The sequence below is a fragment of the Medicago truncatula genome, chromosome 2 (assembly GCF_003473485.1).
Source record: "Medicago truncatula cultivar Jemalong A17 chromosome 2, MtrunA17r5.0-ANR, whole genome shotgun sequence".
Taxonomy (NCBI): domain Eukaryota; kingdom Viridiplantae; phylum Streptophyta; class Magnoliopsida; order Fabales; family Fabaceae; genus Medicago; species Medicago truncatula.
Window position 1 is genome coordinate 14,384,843 of NC_053043.1, and position 18,775 is coordinate 14,403,617.

The 18,775-nt window shown below is 30.2% G+C and overlaps 1 protein-coding gene across 1 annotated transcript; it reads right to left on the reverse strand.

The window, feature by feature from the left end:
• Positions 1-2,418: 2,418 nt before the first annotated feature.
• Positions 2,419-3,987, reverse strand: LOC25488135 (heavy metal-associated isoprenylated plant protein 35). The gene is made up of 3 exons (XM_013607801.3): positions 3,796-3,987; positions 3,559-3,634; positions 2,419-3,462 (listed from the first exon to the last, which is right to left on the reverse strand). The coding sequence occupies exons 1-3, from the start codon at positions 3,838-3,840 to the stop codon at positions 2,696-2,698; spliced, it is 888 nt and encodes a 295-aa protein (XP_013463255.1). The 5' UTR covers positions 3,841-3,987; the 3' UTR covers positions 2,419-2,695.
• Between the last annotated feature and the right edge of the window lie 14,788 nt (positions 3,988-18,775).

Sequence of the window (18,775 nt, forward strand, 5' to 3'; positions counted from 1 at the left end):
ATGCAAAAACCTTTCATGACAATCATGCCCCCCATAGTCTTATAATCTTCTTTTTATAAACCACTTTAAATTATGTGAATCAAATCTCTCTTTACTAATAATATATCTCTAACTGTGAAGCTTTCCAAATAGAGTCTTTAGTTTTAAGGTTTAAAGTTTAGAATATGAAATTACTTTTCACTGAGATTTAAATGGCCCCAATATAAAGTGCTTTTAATAAATTCCAACTTTTTCCCCACAAGTATAGTCCAGCCACATTTAAATGTCCCAAAAAAGACCAAAATTCAATCAGAAATGTTGTCTTTTTTTGCCTACTGTCTTGTATATACATTTGCTTATTCACAAAGTGTGCTTCAAATTACATCTCAAAAAGAAAAAGTGTGCTTTAAATTAGACCCTCCACCATTTTTTCTTTCCCTTTTCCCTCATTTAAATTTAAAATACTCTAAAGAAGTATAAGCAAATGTCCCCGTTTTGTTTATCACATTTTATAATTTTAGTCCTTATATTGCTTCTTTTCTTTTCTGAAACAACTTTTCTCAAAAAATTATCTTTTGCACATGCTAATTTTTTAACTGGCTTATCTTAAATATTAAGGTTTAAATATGAAAATAGTCCTTGCAAATATCTGACATTTTGGTTTTAGTCCCTGTAAAAATATTTTTTTGGTTTTAGTCCCTGCAAATGTAAAAAATTTGGTTTTGGTCCTTTGTATTTTGATTTAGTCCTTGTAAAATTGATTCATATTGGATTTGGTCATTGTAATATGTAGAATATTTGATTTTAGTCCCTCAAAACGAGGACTAAAATGAATATTATAGGGACCAATTTCAATATGAAATGATTTTACAAGGATTAAAACAAAATACCAAGGACAAAAACCAAATATTCTATTTTTGCAAGGACTAAAACCAAAAAAATATTTTTATAGGGACTAAAACCAAAACGCAAGATATTTGCAGGGACCATTTCCATATTTAAGCTAAATATTAATTACCTTTTGCAAATGAGCATAGATTTCTTTTTTGTGTATACATTTTATAAGCAAGTTGCATAAAATAAAAAGTGAGAGATAGAGGTATACACTTATAGTATCATATACACTTTTCCTTCTAATTCGAGATAATTTCCTTCTGAATAGATTCAGCCTCCGTTTGGTTTGGCTTTTGCAAAGTCAGAATCAATTCTGGAGCATTTCAAAAGCAATTCTGCAATATTTAACATGTTTGGTTTGGCTTTTCAAAATAGCTTTTATCCTCCAAAAGCAATTCTAGTTGAAGCTACAATTCCTAGCTTCTTACTTTCCTAGAATCAATTCTACACCCTCAATTCTATTAATTCCATCCCTGCCCTCATTAATTTTTCTAACCCTTCTCCAACCGAATTTTTTCTTTCTGCAGTCTTATTAAAATAAATGTTGGTGAAGAGAATAACATTTATTTTCTAAAGTTTAAATATATTTTTTCTTTCTTTCTAGGTAAGTATTATTTGGTAGATTCTGGCTATCCAACACCAATAGGGTACATTGGTCCATATAGATGTGAACGATATCATCTTCCTGAATTTAGACGTTCTAACGGATTCGCAAATCATAATGAAGTATTTAATTATTATCACTCTAGTTTAAGGTGCACAATAGAAAGAACTTTTGGGGTATGGAAGAACAGATTTGCAATCCTACGTCGAATGCCTAAGTTTAAATTTGAGACTCAAGTTCAAATAGTTGTCGCAACAATGGCTATACACAACTTTATCCGAAGGAAGGCAGAAAATGATATGGATTTTAATGTTTATGAAGATGAAAGCACAGTCATTCATCATGATGATAGCTCATCTAACTTGGATCAATCACAAGTTTTAAATGTAGTTTCGTCGTCAGAGATGGATCGCGTTCGAAACATAATCCGCAATGAAATTATTGAGCACAGGCAAAATAATTAGTATTGTACTTTAAATTATTATATCAATATTTTAGTACTATAATACACATTATGTTAGTTTTGTAATAATATTTTAATACTCTATTGCACTTTAAATTCTATTATCTATTTGTAATTTTTATTTTCATGATGTTAGTATTGTAATACCTTATATTTTAGGACTATATTGCACTTAATTATCTTAATTTAGTAATTTCTATTTATTTATATTTAACTATGTCTATTTTGGTAATTATACATTCAAAAGTAATTTTGATCAAAACTATCCAAACAACAATCATTCTGTTTAATCAATTCTGCATTATTGCATCCAAACATAAATCAATTCTGTCAGAATCAATTCTGTCAAAATCAATTCTTTCAGAATCAATTCTGTCAGAATCAATTCTACACACCTCAGAACCAAACACACACTCACTTTCACTTGGATTCAAATTTCGTCTATAACATTTGCAATTTGAATAAATTAGTTGATATCTAACATACACACACAAATTCTCTCATGACATATTTATGTAAAACTTTTAACATAATTTAGTCCATGATTTACTACTAGATCCATAACAAAAACAAAGCAAAAACATAACATTTCAGCTTTACAATAACTTATAAGGCTTACATACAAGACCAAAGAGAGTACAATGTATATGCCTTGTAACACAGCCCTTAAACCTATCATTGCAAAACTACCTAGGAGTGTCTTCTTGGACCATAAAACCAATACAAAAGTGCAACATTTTCTTTCTTCACAATCCTCACATAATGGAACATCCACTTGCATTTTCATCACTAAATAACTCAAAAGGAACCAACGGTCCAGATTGAACCTGATAACTACCATATTGATCAACAAAGCTAGTAGGACACGTGTAGGGTGAAGATGGAACATAATAAGAAGGATCACCAACTCTTCCCGTAGGATACAATCTATTGTAAGCTGATGACATATAAACCATTGAAGGGTAATAACCAGTTTCTGATGGATACAAGATTGATTGCTGACGTGTAGGGCTGAGATTCACTTGGTGGGCCATAGTCTGACCAAGATTCTGAAATTGGAATCCACTGTGTGCTGGTCCACTCTTAGCTACTGTAGTCAAACCATCACTTCCATTTCCATTTCCACCACATTCATCTTTCTTTTTCTTCTTCTTCTTCTTCTTATTATTATCAGAACCACCTCCACCACTCACCGGTGGAACATGGTTGCCGGCCGGTGACTTTTCCGGCAACTCTCCGGCGTCAGTTTTTGATTTTTTGTTCTTGTTTTTACCTTCATTTTCACACTTGGTAACACTTTCAGTTCCCTTGTTTTGCAAGCTTTGTACTTCTGTTGGTTCATTCTGATCCTTCTTCTTTTTCTTCTCTTTGCCGGAGCTTTTTCCCTTCCCGTCAAGATTCTCCGGCCAAATCTCAGCGTACTTTCCAGCTTTGACCAGCTTCCTTAAAAGGGTCTCAACACCAACATTTCCAGTTACTGTTACTTTTTGTTGTTGTGAATCAATTGTTGCCGTGAAAACACCTTCATAGTTTTGCATGGTAAAAGAAGAAAGAAGAATGCTAAGTAAGAGTAAACCTAAAAAGATTTGAAATTTGAAGCTAGTAAGAGTAAAAGTACCATCAATGCGCTTTAAAACTTTCTTTACTTTCTTTCTGCAACCTTCACAGTGGATAGAAACTTTCAAGAACCATGTCTGAAAATATCATAAGAGAAAAAAACTAAGTGCATGTTTCAAAAGAAATCACAGTGAAAATTCCACCATGAAGCATAAATATCATGTGTGTGTGTGTGTAACATTTCTTAAATGTGTGTACAGCTTAGGAAACAAAATGAATGCATATAGAATTAGTATACCTGATATTTCAAAGGTTCTGAAGAGGGTTTTGGTTTTGCATCCATTAGAGAGAGGGAAGTGGGAGTAGAATTGAAGAGTTGAAAGCAGAGAGTGAATGTGGGGGGCTTAATGAGAAAAGAAGAGAAAATGCCAAAAATGTACTTGGGTTGGGAGGATATGCACTGTGTGGGGGAACAAAGTGAACAGGCATGGATTGAAGTATAATGTGACAATGACATAAGGGCACTACGCTGCTTCATTATTTTCCCTTCAATTTAATTCAATATCACTCTTCTAGTAAATTAGTAATAGTTTTACTTTTACCTTGCTTAATTTTCCTTTTACTCACTTGGTTAATGTTTTGGGTATAAATTTGCACATTACAACATTTGTATTTATTTCTTCCGTCCCAAATGATATATCCTTTTTCTTTTAACAAACAAAAATGGTATATATAAACAAAATGAGGAAATCTCCGAAACAAAAGGTGGCCTAAGAAATTCCTAAAGAAATATCCAAACAATGTTACACAACAGTTACCCAATGCCCAAAAACAAAGTTTATGTTACTAGCCTTCAACCACCATAAAGAATAGTGTTTTACTTTATCTAACAACTTATCCATGGAACTTTTAACATTAGACCATTTACAATGGCAAAATATATTCAAAAACCCTCAACATCCACTTTTTCAATTCCTAACACTCCACATCATTTTCTCTCTCTTAATTCAACACCTTTTCAATTTTTACCTCTCCAATGGTTTTTTCATTCAACACCCTACCCCACCACATTTTATTTCTTATTCTTATTTAATTTTATATTTTTTTTTAATAATTACATAAAATTACAATTATCGATTATAATTAAATTAAAATGAAGAAACACTTAACAATTTTTTTTTTTTTTTTGTAAAAACAAAATTTATTTAAATAATTTATTTTTATTTTCTTAACATAAATAAAATGCAATACAACAAACTAAATAAACACTAAAACTTCAAAAGAAAGGCTAATACAAAGCTAATAATAAGATTAAGAGAGTGAAAAACTTGATTTTTTTTCTGTGTCCAAATCAAATGATCCAAGTCTCTATTTATAGAGGAAAAAAAAATTACGAATTTTGGTTAAAAAAAAATAAATTTTTTTTTTTATTTGCAATGAAATAATTGGGTCCAAATTATTAAGAAGATAAAAATCCGAGCAGCCAATCAGCGCGCGCCAAGTGTCTTCGTGGGCCAGGCATTCAACATGTTGAATTGTTTCAACACTTCCCTCCTCCAACTCACTTTTTCCCATTTCAACACCCCCCACCTACAATGGTTCAACAAGGGTTCAACATGTTGAATGGCAAATTCAACATGCCATTGTAAATGGTCTTAGTAAACAATCTATTGTTACGATCATTCCATATAGTCCAGGCACAGAGTAACCAAACTAGCTGCATGAAAGAACGTCGTGCCTACGAACCATCCGTTGAGTGAATAAACTGATACAAGTGGTCTGAGATACTAAAAGGATCTGGTCCTGACACACCAAGCTAAGACCGCACCGCATGCCATAACAAACCGTAAAAATCACAAGATAAGAATAAATGTTGATATGTTTCCATTTGTGCGCACCCTACTAGACAACCCCCGCATCCACGTTTGAGATAATATGCGATCCAGCAGATTTGACCTTCCAAATGATATATCCTTTTAACAATTTCATATAAATTAAGAAATAAAGTTAACGTTGCACCCCCTCCGTTCCATAATAATTAAACATTTTGTTCATTTCATACATATTAAGAAAAAATATATAAATGAAAGAGAGAGAAAAATGGTTTTGAATGCTTTATCAAGTAGGGAAAAGATTCTCTTCAATGACTTTACCACCATTGAAAATCTAAACCATTGATTGCGTTCTCTATCTTGTTTTTAATATTAAATTCTTTTTTATCTTTTATTTTGAAAGGTTGTGATTTCACTAGATCTCTCCATTTATCGGAGAGGATCCATTCCCTGACAAGTATTGGTGCATTCATCATTATCATAAATGTAAAGTATAATATATTGAATTGAGAGTGAAGAAAGTAGTATTAATTAGAATTATAATTGAAAAAAAAGTAATTAATATAATATTAAAAAATGAAATGAGTCAGTTGTTTTGGGACAATTTTTTTTTTACAAATGACTCGATTATTTTGAGACGGAGAGAGTATAGAAAATAGTAGTTTTTGGTTATTTTACCAAAATATCTTTCATTAATGAAATGAGAAACATAAATTAAAAGAATTTCCCTCAAAAAATAAATTAAAAGAATTGAAAAAAGATAAAGTAATAAATAGTAAAGAACATAATAGAAAAATAAACATTAATGATTCGTTGATATTGTATAATGACATACTCCCTCTGTTGTCAATTATAAGTAAATTTTAACTTATTATGTTCATTGAATTAATAATGTATGTGATCCATAATATAGATCACATATCTAAAAAATTAAAACTTGTTTATAACTGACTGCGGAAGGAGTATAATTTAGGACAAACAAATTTTACTATAATGACATATAATTTAGGATGGGGAGTAGGTTAAATATTTAACCCAATAGAGTGACAAGGATTTATTATGCAATAATTTATCCTTAATGAACCGTCTAATGATTTGTATGATTATTAGACTCTCCAATGCTTTGTTTGCGAGTTTAGAGAGGAAGAGAGGTGAGGGATTTGAAAAAAAGGGAAGGAGCAAGTATAAGAAATAAATGACAATGAGAGGAGAATACTTTAGGGGTTCATTTTTATTCATAATATTAAACCCTTGTAGTTTGGGGGAACTCAAAAATTATATTGGAGGAGGAATTTGGAGGGTTTACATGAAATCTTCAAATTTAATCTATGTAGTTATAATATTTTTAAAATTAAAAATATACTAATAATAAACATTAATTTATCATTCTCTAAAAAATCATCTTTTCAAAAAATGTGAAAGATTTTACTATTTTCCTCTATATTTTCAACCCTCCAAAGTCTTTCATTCCCCTCCAAACTCTCGAAGAAAGCCTAAAAGTTGGCCAAAGAAGTATGAGATGCTCTGAAAAAGAAATATAATATCGATGAAACTGTCCCTTAAAAATTTGATATGAGCTGATACCTGAAATATCAAATGACTTATGATAAACCTATGAAGGCTTAATCCCATGAGGTACAGATGATTTCTCATGAAATCATTAACTGAGGGAATGGTTTTATATGATCAGTTTCAAGTAGCTTCTATCATAGACGAACTGCCCCCGCATGGAAGGACTTCAAAAAATTTCTAAGGCACACGAACATAGAATTTTCTCTAGAAAGTCTTATGAGGAAAATCCTACAACCAAGAACAAAAAAGATGAAATGTTGCTAGTTTCAAACAACACCACTAAAAGGAAATTTATATGTGCAACTTTGAAGGCAACTTAAAAAAGGAACTGAAGCGCTAGAGATATTTAAGATTTTTATCACATTTCTTGATCATTTTTTTTTTTTTTTACTTTTGTATATCTTATGAAAAACATAAGTGAAGTTCTTGATTTGTTTATGATTTTTGTAATTGTTATTGAAAATCATCAAATCAATAGGAAGATTAAGAGATTCACATTGATATAAACACATAGTATGATTCTCACATGTTTAATGATCTGTATAAAATAAAATACATGAAATTATACATGAAACAACTACACCGTATTTATTTGAAATGAACGATAAAGTTGAAAAGAAATGGTTGTTGCTATTAAGCTTAATTCTATTGTTGTACTTGTATCTCATCGTGGATGAAATTTTGTAGATTGTTTGCAATGTGCTTGATAAAGTTCCTAAATTTAAGGGAAATTTTTTACCTTATGAAATATCAACGAAAATGCAACCTAACTTGTCTTATTTTAAATTTGGGGTTGTCTTACATATGTTAAAATTTCGGACCCGAAGAGAGTTAAACAGGCCATTAGGTTCCATGCATGTGAATTCATTGGGTATGTTGTAACCAATGAAGTGAATAGGCTTTATGACCTAAAATCTATCATAGACCCAACAATGTTGACATCCATGAAAATATATTCCCTTTCAAATTGAGAAATAGTGGAGGCACCTCAACTAATCACATTTTTGCGATCAAGAGTAGTGAAAACATCAAACAAATTGAAATAGAACATAGAAGAAGCAAAATAGCAAGAATTTCTAAAGATTATGGACTCGATTTCATGGTCTACACATTCATTAGAACATAGAAGAAGCAAAAGAGCAAGAATTTCTAAAGATTATGGACTCGATTTCATGGTCTACACATTCATTAGAGGAGGATTCAGGAAACCTCCAAGAAGCTTTGATTTCTGTGGACACCAATAAGCAATAAATGTTGAGCTTGAATTCTCTAGAGTCTAACAAAACCTAGCATTTAGTATAATTACCAATGGGTTGCCAACCAACAGGTTGTAAATGGATTTAAAAAAAATAAATAAAATCAGATGGAATTGTTGATACCAAAACTCGACATGTAATCAAGGCAAAGAAAAAGTATAGATTTATTGGTGGTGAAATTGATATTATTTTCATGGTGGAACCAACAAGTGATGTGTGTGAAGAGTTGGAGAGTAATTATGCAAAAATAGAGAGTGTGATATGATAAATGTGATAGGTTACTTCGAGACCCATGACACCCCCCAAATTTTCTATATACTTTCTTCGGTTACATTTATACATTGAATAATTAATGTAGTCTTGTGTTGGACTCTTCCCCCTCTCCTTTTTGTATATTTCTAATGTGTTTTTCAAATTTTATTCCAATTTTTTTTTTTTTTGTTTATGTGGGGATTCGAATTGCACCCCCGTTGCTTTCAAGCTAATTAAACCATTAGGACACTTAATGATTTCTGTTTATTTTCGAAACAGTCTAAAATATAGTCCATAAAATAGTAGTACCCCCAACAAAAAAAAACATAAGATCCGCTACTGGTTCCTGATGTAGTATGAAGAGAGAGATAGAAAGAAAAAAAATATTTTTTTGAAGTTGGAAATTAGGGATAATATTTTTTAGACTAATACCTCAAATTCGTCCTTGAATTTTGAAAAATCGGCCAATTTCGTCCCTGAATTTTTCGAAATATCAAATTAGTCCCTGAATTTACAAAATGTCAATCAAATCAGTCCCTCCGTTAAGTTGGTCTGTTAATGGAGGTGACGTGTAACGTTAACCTCTGACAAAGCTTACCACGTCAGATGCCACGCAAGCAGGGACCAAACTGATTGATTTACACAAAATTTCCAAGGACCAAATTGATGGATTTAGGCAAAATTTCCAAGGACCAAATTGATGGATTTTCAGAAAATTGGCAACGGCTCTTTCCCTTCTTTGTGAGTAATGACTCTTTCTCCTCTTCCTCATTAAGGGCTATTTCTTCCCCAAATATATAAATTTGGAGCCCGAATGTTATAATTCCTTACATAGAGTTCAAAATCCCCAAAATTTCTTCCAATAATTGATGTCAATTTTCTTCCCCAATTCAAAAAACTTAGAACCCTAATTTTTTTGATTAAATTCGAAATTCATAAATCAAGTGGTCAGCCTTGTAGATTCGGTGTTTTGAATTGGTCTGCCTAATTTCACTAATTTGTCTTTTGATTGTACAGGATGATTGTGAAAATTGTAAATTTTTTGTGTGGGTTGATGAAGCTGAGGAATTAGGCTATTTTAAAAACAATGGTGCTGGTAATGGAAGAAATGCAAGGTTGATGGAGAAGCTAAATGATAGGGGCAGAGAAGAGGTTTGGAGGGCAAGGTTGATGGATAAAGTTGATTGTGTAGGAAGTGAGCTTAGGTTGATTAAGATATTGATAGGAGTATTTTGTTTGATTGAGTTGTTTAAAATGCTATTGTATTGTGCCAAGTCCATGTAATGTTGTAATGTTGTAATGAAAAGAGGTTGTCAATGAATGAATCAAACCTTTATGTAAAAAAACTTCAATCAAATTGGTCCTTGAATTATATACATATCCATCATATCGATCCTCAAATTAGTGAAAATACTATCAAATAGGTCCTTGAATTTTCACAACAGATATCACTGTGATCCTTGGTGCATACATTTGCTGAACAAAGTAAAAAGTAAAAGATAGACACTTTGATTATAAAAAAACAGACATTTGCATACCATCATAAGTCATATATTTGATGTTCACAAGTCATTACAAAGCCAAAAAAATAACATTACATAGCCATCAAATCATTTGATGTTCTTAAGTGATTACATATCCAAAAAAACATAAACTAAACAAGTCCAAAAAGCATTAATTAAATTAGTCCAAAAGCATAATTTAAACAAGCATCAATGCTTTGGAAATCCTAGAGTTGGGATAAACTTCATGTATTGGAGTTGAGTAGAAGCGGATGACCCGTAATTTGGATTTGAAACTCTAATAACTCTAGGAGCAGTTGGATTTTGTGGAGCCGACCCCTCAGTTGTGTTTGTTTATGCATGTCGTTTGAAATCACTGGTCCTCTCATGTCATATCTCCTTGTACTCATTCTCTGCAAATAAAATCAATTATATCAGCCCTTAAATTATAACAAAATCCATAAAATTAGTCCTCAAATTATGACAGTAAGTCTCAAATCGATCAAGGACAACACAGGTAATAGAGGGGTATATTTGGAAAAATTACACTGAAAAGTTAAATCTCGAATTTTTACCATTTCCATCAAGTTAGTCCTTGTACACGTGGCTGCCTTATTGACACGTGTACAAGACAACACAACATGCAAGAGGACACATCATCACTACTAACGAAACTTTTGGACGGAGGGACCATTTTGATGGACATTTGGAAAATTCAGGGACTAAATAGATATTTCGCAAAATTCAGGGACGAATTTGGCCGATTTTTGAAAATTCAATGACGAATTTGAGGTATTAGTCATATTTTTTAAGATGGAAATTAGGGATACCCCTAGTGTATAAAAGTTATGTAATTAAGAAGAATGTTGTTCTCATATATTGTTTGGCTGAAAAACACCAGTAATTTACTAATATAACCTCATCAGTAGTTAACTGCCGATTGATTTTTAACCGGCAGCAGTTAACTGCCGACAAACATTTTTGTCTTTTACTTGTGTTTTTCAGCCAAACACTACGTGTGAACACCATTCTTCAATAATTAATGAATCTAAGATGGACAAAAACTTCCATTGATCCAATATATACGGATTCTATGATTTAAAACTAATGATGGTGATTTATCCCGCTAAGTGACTGTAATTATTTTTCTTTGAATAAAGGCAAACTAGTTCACTTTATAATTTCCACGGATACTCATGGATTAACATTTAGTTCCTTAACAGGGCCGGTCTAAGGGGGCTGTTACTAAAGCAAGGGCTTTAAGCCCCGTATTAGGCCTCATATTTTTATCTTTGAAAATATTTTCGTACGTCAAATTTTATAAATATGTTCACTCAAAGTTCAATGCTAGGTATTTTATTGGTTATTTGTATCTTAAATTATTTTTGCCTTCTGATTCCTATCAATCGAATTCAATGTCGATTGTTCTAAATATATTAAGACAAGTAGTGTGTAATTAAAATTTGTAAAAGTAAAAAATTAATTTATATCTGTATCATTCCAATATTGTTTTGTTATTTTATGATCTCTTACAATTGGTAAATAATGTCTATATTAAATATTATTTCAACACGCACACGCGCGCGTGCGTGCGCGCGTGCCCACACACGTGTGTGTGTGTGTGTGGAGGCAATACAATCATGTAGAATTCAACCAAAAATCAAATCTTGAGGTGTGGTAGTGATGGAAATTTTGAGAAATTGAAACTTTGAGTGTAATTGTTCTATCACCTCCAATTTCTCAATTGTTGCTGGCTTATACTTCGGAATAGGAATAGAACTTAATAAATTGATTAAATTAATATGCTATATTTATTATTATAAAAAGATATGATTGGCCAGTCAAAAAAGAAAATATGAGTGGACCTTTAATTAATTAAAAAATAATAATAACTAGTATAAATGAACCAAGTTTGCTAAAAAAATAATAATTGAATCAAGTAGATATGAAAGTATGGATGACAAACTCTTAATATACACATGGATATTATGGTACTACGTATTTCATGGGTGGCGGCTGCCCCATTTCTTTAATACGTAGCTCCGTCCCTATTTTTAAGGAGTACAAAGTCACGAATAATGCCACCAAGTAACCAATGTTTTGATAATATAAGGTCATTTTTCATCCAATTTTCGTATCTAAAATTCCTAAGAAATGTTCAATTATGAAGCATGCATCAATTAAAATGATTTTTAAGAAACATTGCTTTCAAAGCTAACAAGCCCTGCATAACAACTTCTAATTCTATTTTTCCACTCTTTAAGTTTTAAAACAGTATCATCCACACATAGATTTGTTCTATTTAGAAATCCCTTGGGATATAATGTTGTTGTCAATAATTGAGACATGTTGATTGTGAAAAGGACCAATGGAAATAATTTCAGGTGTATAAGCTTGTGGATTAGGTTGCCAAATTCTTTGTAGTACTTTATAGATAGGGTTAAATATGTTTTTGGTCCCTATAAATATGTCAATTTTTCGTTTTAGTCCCTCTAAAATTTTCCTTCAACATTTAGTCCCTATAAAATTTTCAATCACTACTTTTGGTCCCTATTTTTTATTTAAATTTTGTATTTTTTAATGAAATTATGCAGAAATATGTAAAATATTCTAAAAAAAAATTCCTTTAAAAAATTAGAATTTTTTAACAAAACACAAATTAAATATGAATTTTTAATCGTAAAAGATATAAAAATTCATATTAAATTCATGTTTTGTTCAAAAATTCTGAATTTTTTTTGGAGTGATTATTATAATATTTTGAATTTTTCTGGAAAATTTCATTAAATAATATGAATTCTACATATGAGTTTACTTTAAAAGAGGGACCAAAGGTGAAGATTGAAAATTTTATAGGGACTAAAAATCAAAGGAAAATTTTAGAGGGACTAAAACGAAAAGTTGATATATTTATAGGGACCAAAAACATATTTAACCCTTATAGATACATTACTAATTGATTCCAGAATTTCTGGAAGAACCACCACTTCAAGCATTTCAATCAATTCATTCTTGGATCCATGCACATAACCATTTGCTTTTGTCTCCATTTTCGAAAATTATCATAAATTCAAAATCGGTTAGTTTATCTGCTATTCCCTATTTTATTATTTTAGATTAGTCTATACTGTTACATATAATATAATACAATATTTGATATATAAAAAAAAATAGTCTTCAGATTTCTATCAATCGAATTCAATGTCGATTGTTCTAAATATATTAAGACAAGTGGTGTGTAATTAAAATTTGTAAAAGTAAAAAACTAATTTATATTTGTATCATTTCAATATTATTTTGTTATTTTATGATCTCTAACAATTGGTAAATAATATCTATATTAAATATTATTTTCAACACGCACACACAAATATATATATATATATATATATATATATGGTCGCCCACTATCGGAGTTGATTATAACAAAAGAGAATATACTCTCACAACAAAGCAAAGTTTGATTTCTAACTGACAAAATACTCATATTTATTTAGTGTGTAAGTGTAACATACATCATATAGAATTACTTTCAATTGAAGGAACTTATAAATATAGCAAAAGATGATATACTCTCATAATGTGACAAACCAAAGTATGATTTCTAGCTGACAAAATACTCATATTTATTTAGTGTCTAACATCATCATATAGAATTACTTTCAATTGAGGGAACTTATGAATTTTTTTGTTAATTTTGTTTTATTCTCTCCAAACGCACTTAAAAGACCTCTATTTAAATTTCTCATTAGACCTAAAAATACATTGGGTCGGTCTGTTCCTTAATTGTATCATCCATTTCTATGTAGTCCGAACCCATTTTGTTTGGTTTGTATAGATGTACTAGTCTTTTGTTTCATTTTTTAGCTCGGAGAAAGTTTTGCTTAGGGACAAACCTAAATGTAAAAAGTTTGGGCACACTCACATAAGTGTTATTTTTTTAAAGCTAAATTGATTTAATAATGTTAAATGATATGACTAATTTATTTATCATTTAATTTTTTTCATTGTTGTGTATATACTCAGATAATTTTATTTTGTTTGTTTCTATGGAAGACTTTTCTCTAGCTAGATATTACTTAATAGTATATTGTTGTAGGAAGGTATTTGTCATTGCTCTGAAAAATATTCTTCCATTGTGTTGCAGTAACTTTGTGAACTAGATTAGTTGACACTTGTATCATATTTATCATGAATAATAATAATTATAATACTATGCTTTGTCGAAGATTTTTCAATTGAAAAATGATAGTATCTCAGTCAGTTGGATGTGACAGTAAAGATGAACACATAAAGAGAAAATATGAATAATGTGTGAATGATAATAAATAAATAAATACTCCCTTAGTTATTAATTATAGGTTAAAATATGGTTTTAGTCATTGTAAATATGCCTCGTTTTAGTTTTAATCCTTGTAAAAAAAATTTGTTTTTGGTCCCTGCAAAATTTTTTGTTTTTGAAAATAGTCCCTCACAAAAAATTTTGCAGGGACTTTTTTTAAAAACAAAATATTTTGCAGAGACCAAAAACTACAAAATTAGTTCAGTTATAATGTGCCACATATACAAATCATCACAAAAGTGGGGTCAGGGACTATTTTCAAAAACAAAAAATTTTGCAGGGACAAAAAACAATTTTTTTTTTACATGGACTAAAACCAAAACGAGACATATTTGCAGGAACTAAATCATATTTTAGCCTTAATTATATTAAGTAAATTTGAATTTTTAGGTTTATTTAATTAATGATATGTGGTCTATACTATGAATCATATACATCATTAATTAAATAAATCTAAAAAAATAAATTTTACTTAATTAGAAACGGAGCGAGTACAAAGGAGATAAACAAAAAAAGCGAAAAAAAATACTACTCTTCCTTAACATTTATTTGAAGTTATTGAAGTCAAGTCATGCTATTCATAATTCTGTAGATAACGTGCTAGGTTGGATTAGTATTAAATTATCTGTGCAGTTTGCTTTCAGAAATTCCTTGCACGAACAAACACATGAGAACAAATTTTCTGAACTTTGACTGTTTGAATTTGACCATATCCTTCCCTATTTGTTAAACCATTTTTTATTTATTTTGCAGAGATAAAAAATAATTTAATAAAAGAGATTAGAATCATATAGAAAAAAATAATAATTTTAGTGCGAATTTAGTTAAATAATATTTGTCGGCAAACTCTCCAATAACCCTGTAATATTATTGGATATCGTATTCAAAGATTCAATCGTTTTTTATTTTGAAAAGATGAAGATTCAATCATTTAATGTCATATTATTTTTTAATTATTTAAAATTGGAAATTACCGATGTGTTCCTCAAGAACAATTTCATCAATTAAATTGGCCAAATAAAAGTATGACAACTTTTTATAAGTTAAGAGTGTTTTGAAATTTTTCAGTGTAAGAAATATCCACTGACTTCTTGATATTATTTTTGAGGTCATATTAATGAGTGTTTTTCTCACACTTGTTAAGAAAATTAAAAAATAATAATTTCTGGAAATTTTCAAAAATTAAAAGTAAATTATTTTTATTGGAAATAATATTTTTAAATTTTTAAAAGTTCAATACGCATTTTCTATGAAAATAATAATATGTTTGTTTTCTTAACTTATTTTTTAGGACACTCATTAACATTTTATTTAGTGTTTTCCTTTTAAAAATTATGGGTGATCATATTTAGTGGAGTAGTCTTTCCTCTAGGCTTCTATAGCACATCTTTTCTGGTTCATAAATCTTAAGACTTGAATGTAATGTCCTGCTTTAGATGTATGGATCTAACTCTACTTGGACCAACTTAACATTGAAATATTAACTTAATGATTTACTTTAGTAAGTTAGTTAATTAACTGGTAGTATTAGTTGTAAAACTAGTCCTTTTTACTCTATTTTGAGAAGGCGTGAGAGAAGCAATAAACGTAGAGAAAATAAAAAGAGCCAAAACTGAGAGGGTAAAGAGAAAGTAAATATTTGCCATACATAACAAATTAATCAGAAGTAAGTAATAAATTAATAGGGGCCCCTTGATTGCTTTTTGGCTTGAACAAAAATCAGTCCATTTCGCCATATTTAATGTTAGAAAAGAAAGGACTAGTCTATTCTCAAGTATTTAATTTAATTAACTGCAACAAAATCGAGGGAAGAAAAAAATGTCCAATCTGAATTCAATCTATTGCAGTAGGTAGTGAAAGATGTATACCAAATTTTGCATAACCCCTTGAACTTAACATAACATTGGTTGAAGTGTTATTCAATTCGATCTCTAGTGTCTTTATGCCAGCATCACGTCATGTATTTTCACCTGAGAATGACATTTAAAACTCAACCTTCAAGCAATGTACTTCCTCCATTTTAAAATATAAACAAAATTCATTTTTTAGGTTTATTTATCTAATGATGTATGTGGTCCATATTATGAACCAGATACATCATTAGATAAATGAACCTATAAAATGAATTTTGCTTATATTTTGAAACGGAGGAAGTACTACTTGAGGAGTTGAGGGTCAATTTGAATAGAAAAGATTTTGGGTTTTGAAGCATCATTTAATAATTCATTTTTAGTAGTAAATATATAAATTAATACTACTGGTTTGAAGCATCATAATACAAGAGAAATGTTAACTTGTATCCTTATGACACATGTTAAAGAATTTAAAGTAAAATTTTGTCCAAAAACTTTTACAAATTTATTTTTTTAGAAATTGAAAATTAATATTTTATAATAAATATTTACCATTTATAAAATCCTTAACATGTGCCATAAATGCACAAGTTAGCAGACCCTATCAATAATTCAATTTTAGTAGTAAATATCTAAATTAATACTACTGATTCGATCTTAAAGAAACTCAAATATTGGACAAATTTGTTCCTAATAGAGAATAAAATGGTTTGTAATTATTTTAAAATTGACCATTTTGACATGCAGTTTTGTAAGATTCGCAATGATCAAATTCTTTTATTTGTTGGAACAATTTGCAAAATATATTTTGAAAGTTGCGCTGATTTAAAAGAATTAAGAACCTCTTAACATCATAAGGACTTGTTTGGCCTAGTGGTTTAATGATTTGAGTATTCATTATGAGGTAGTCCGTGACGTTTTGATTTTATTTTCAAAACAAATTACATTCAAAACATAAACTAGCACCGGTTGCTTTCAAATCCGCCAAATTATTGCATGTAAGGGTTCTAAAATATTTAGAAGGAGATTCTTCGATTTTTCTATTTGCATCCGGTTTACATAACTTGATGGGGACAAATCAAACCGAAAATTTAATGTTCTACATGTACTTTAAAATTTATTTGTACAATCATTGTCATATTGTTGGAATTAGGTCCATTCGAAGTAGATGCCGAGGAAAGCAAATTAGAAGGATCATTCACTTCCTATTTTTTTCCGTTTGCAAGTCTACTTAGTTTTTGCAATAATAAGACTCTTTAAATATTTATCTGTTAGATGAGATGAACGCAACATAAAAGATGGTATACATTCTCTCGTGTCTGCTGAGATAGTTGTAGCTTTTTATTCTGACTGCTCCCAATATAATGATCAAAATAGAATGAGAAAATGGTAAATGAAGCACAATGCACTCTCATGTTTTCAAAGTTAAAAGAGAAACCTGTGCGACCATATAGAAGCAACACAACATGATTTGGTCAATATGACGATTGAAGAAGAGGTGTATATACGTCCTCCCTTGTCTTCTGAGGTAATTGTAGCCTTTCCACCATGCCGTGTATTTACTGATCTCAGAAACACAAGAAGTGCAAACAATATGGAATCCTTAAAGTGACTTAGGGAAGCAACAAAATGGAAAGTGATATAAGAATCCAATTTGAAAGGAAACTTGAATTCTTAACATAAAATCCAAACACATCCAATAGTTGTTGAACATGATTAAGATGGAGCTTCAGACTAACAGATAGATGTCTTGCCACAATGAAAAAATGGAATTTGGAGAGTAAATCAGCTGCTAGTGCGAGTTATTTGGAGTACTTGATCAGCAGCAGCACATGCAAGCAAACATCTATGGAAGATATCAGAAGTTAGTATTTCATGTATTGTTTCGGGCTCCTTCTTCTCGGCTCGGCACACACATTCCAATACTGTATAGTATAAAGTAAGTGTATTAAATCTTCGAATCTTTCTATCCGGCCAATTATCAGGAAATATAGTCTGCACTATGTGCTCTGAAACTCAAAACATCTGTAACATCCTCGCCCCATGATTCGTACGATTTCATGAAGTGTTCTACACTTCGTTGTGGAACTGGGATTTCCCATATCAATGTCTTAGCAGATGCCATTAAAAATCAATCTAATTCCCACTGTAAAAGAAGCACAGTAACAATAATAACTTAGGTATGTATTGTATTATCTCACATAACACATCGATTGTAAAACATATAATTTTACGGCCTCTAAAAATAATTATAACTTTCCATCAACAGTAAATCAAAATTTCATAAAAAAAATACTTTCATAATTTTCAAAATAATAGTGTAATAACAAAAGCGGAAAAATGAGAGTGTCCATCTTTTAGCACATAGTAAATAAAATACTTTTAGCGAAAGATAAAATTTGAAAGTGGAAAAGTCAGCCTAAATTATTATGTTTTCTTTATATATAGTCTGATAATCAAATGTGTCGGTATTCACATAAACTAATAATCCAAATTGATTGGTTTTAGTTTTGTTATGAAATTGATTGGTTAGGTAACTAAGGATTAGAATATTTCCAATGCTTTATCAGCCGAACTTCACTAGGAACTCAGCCACTAACAATGACTTCTGGTTGATCAAATAAATCCATATAAAAGCAAGCAAGCAACAAATTGTAGAAGAAAGTATA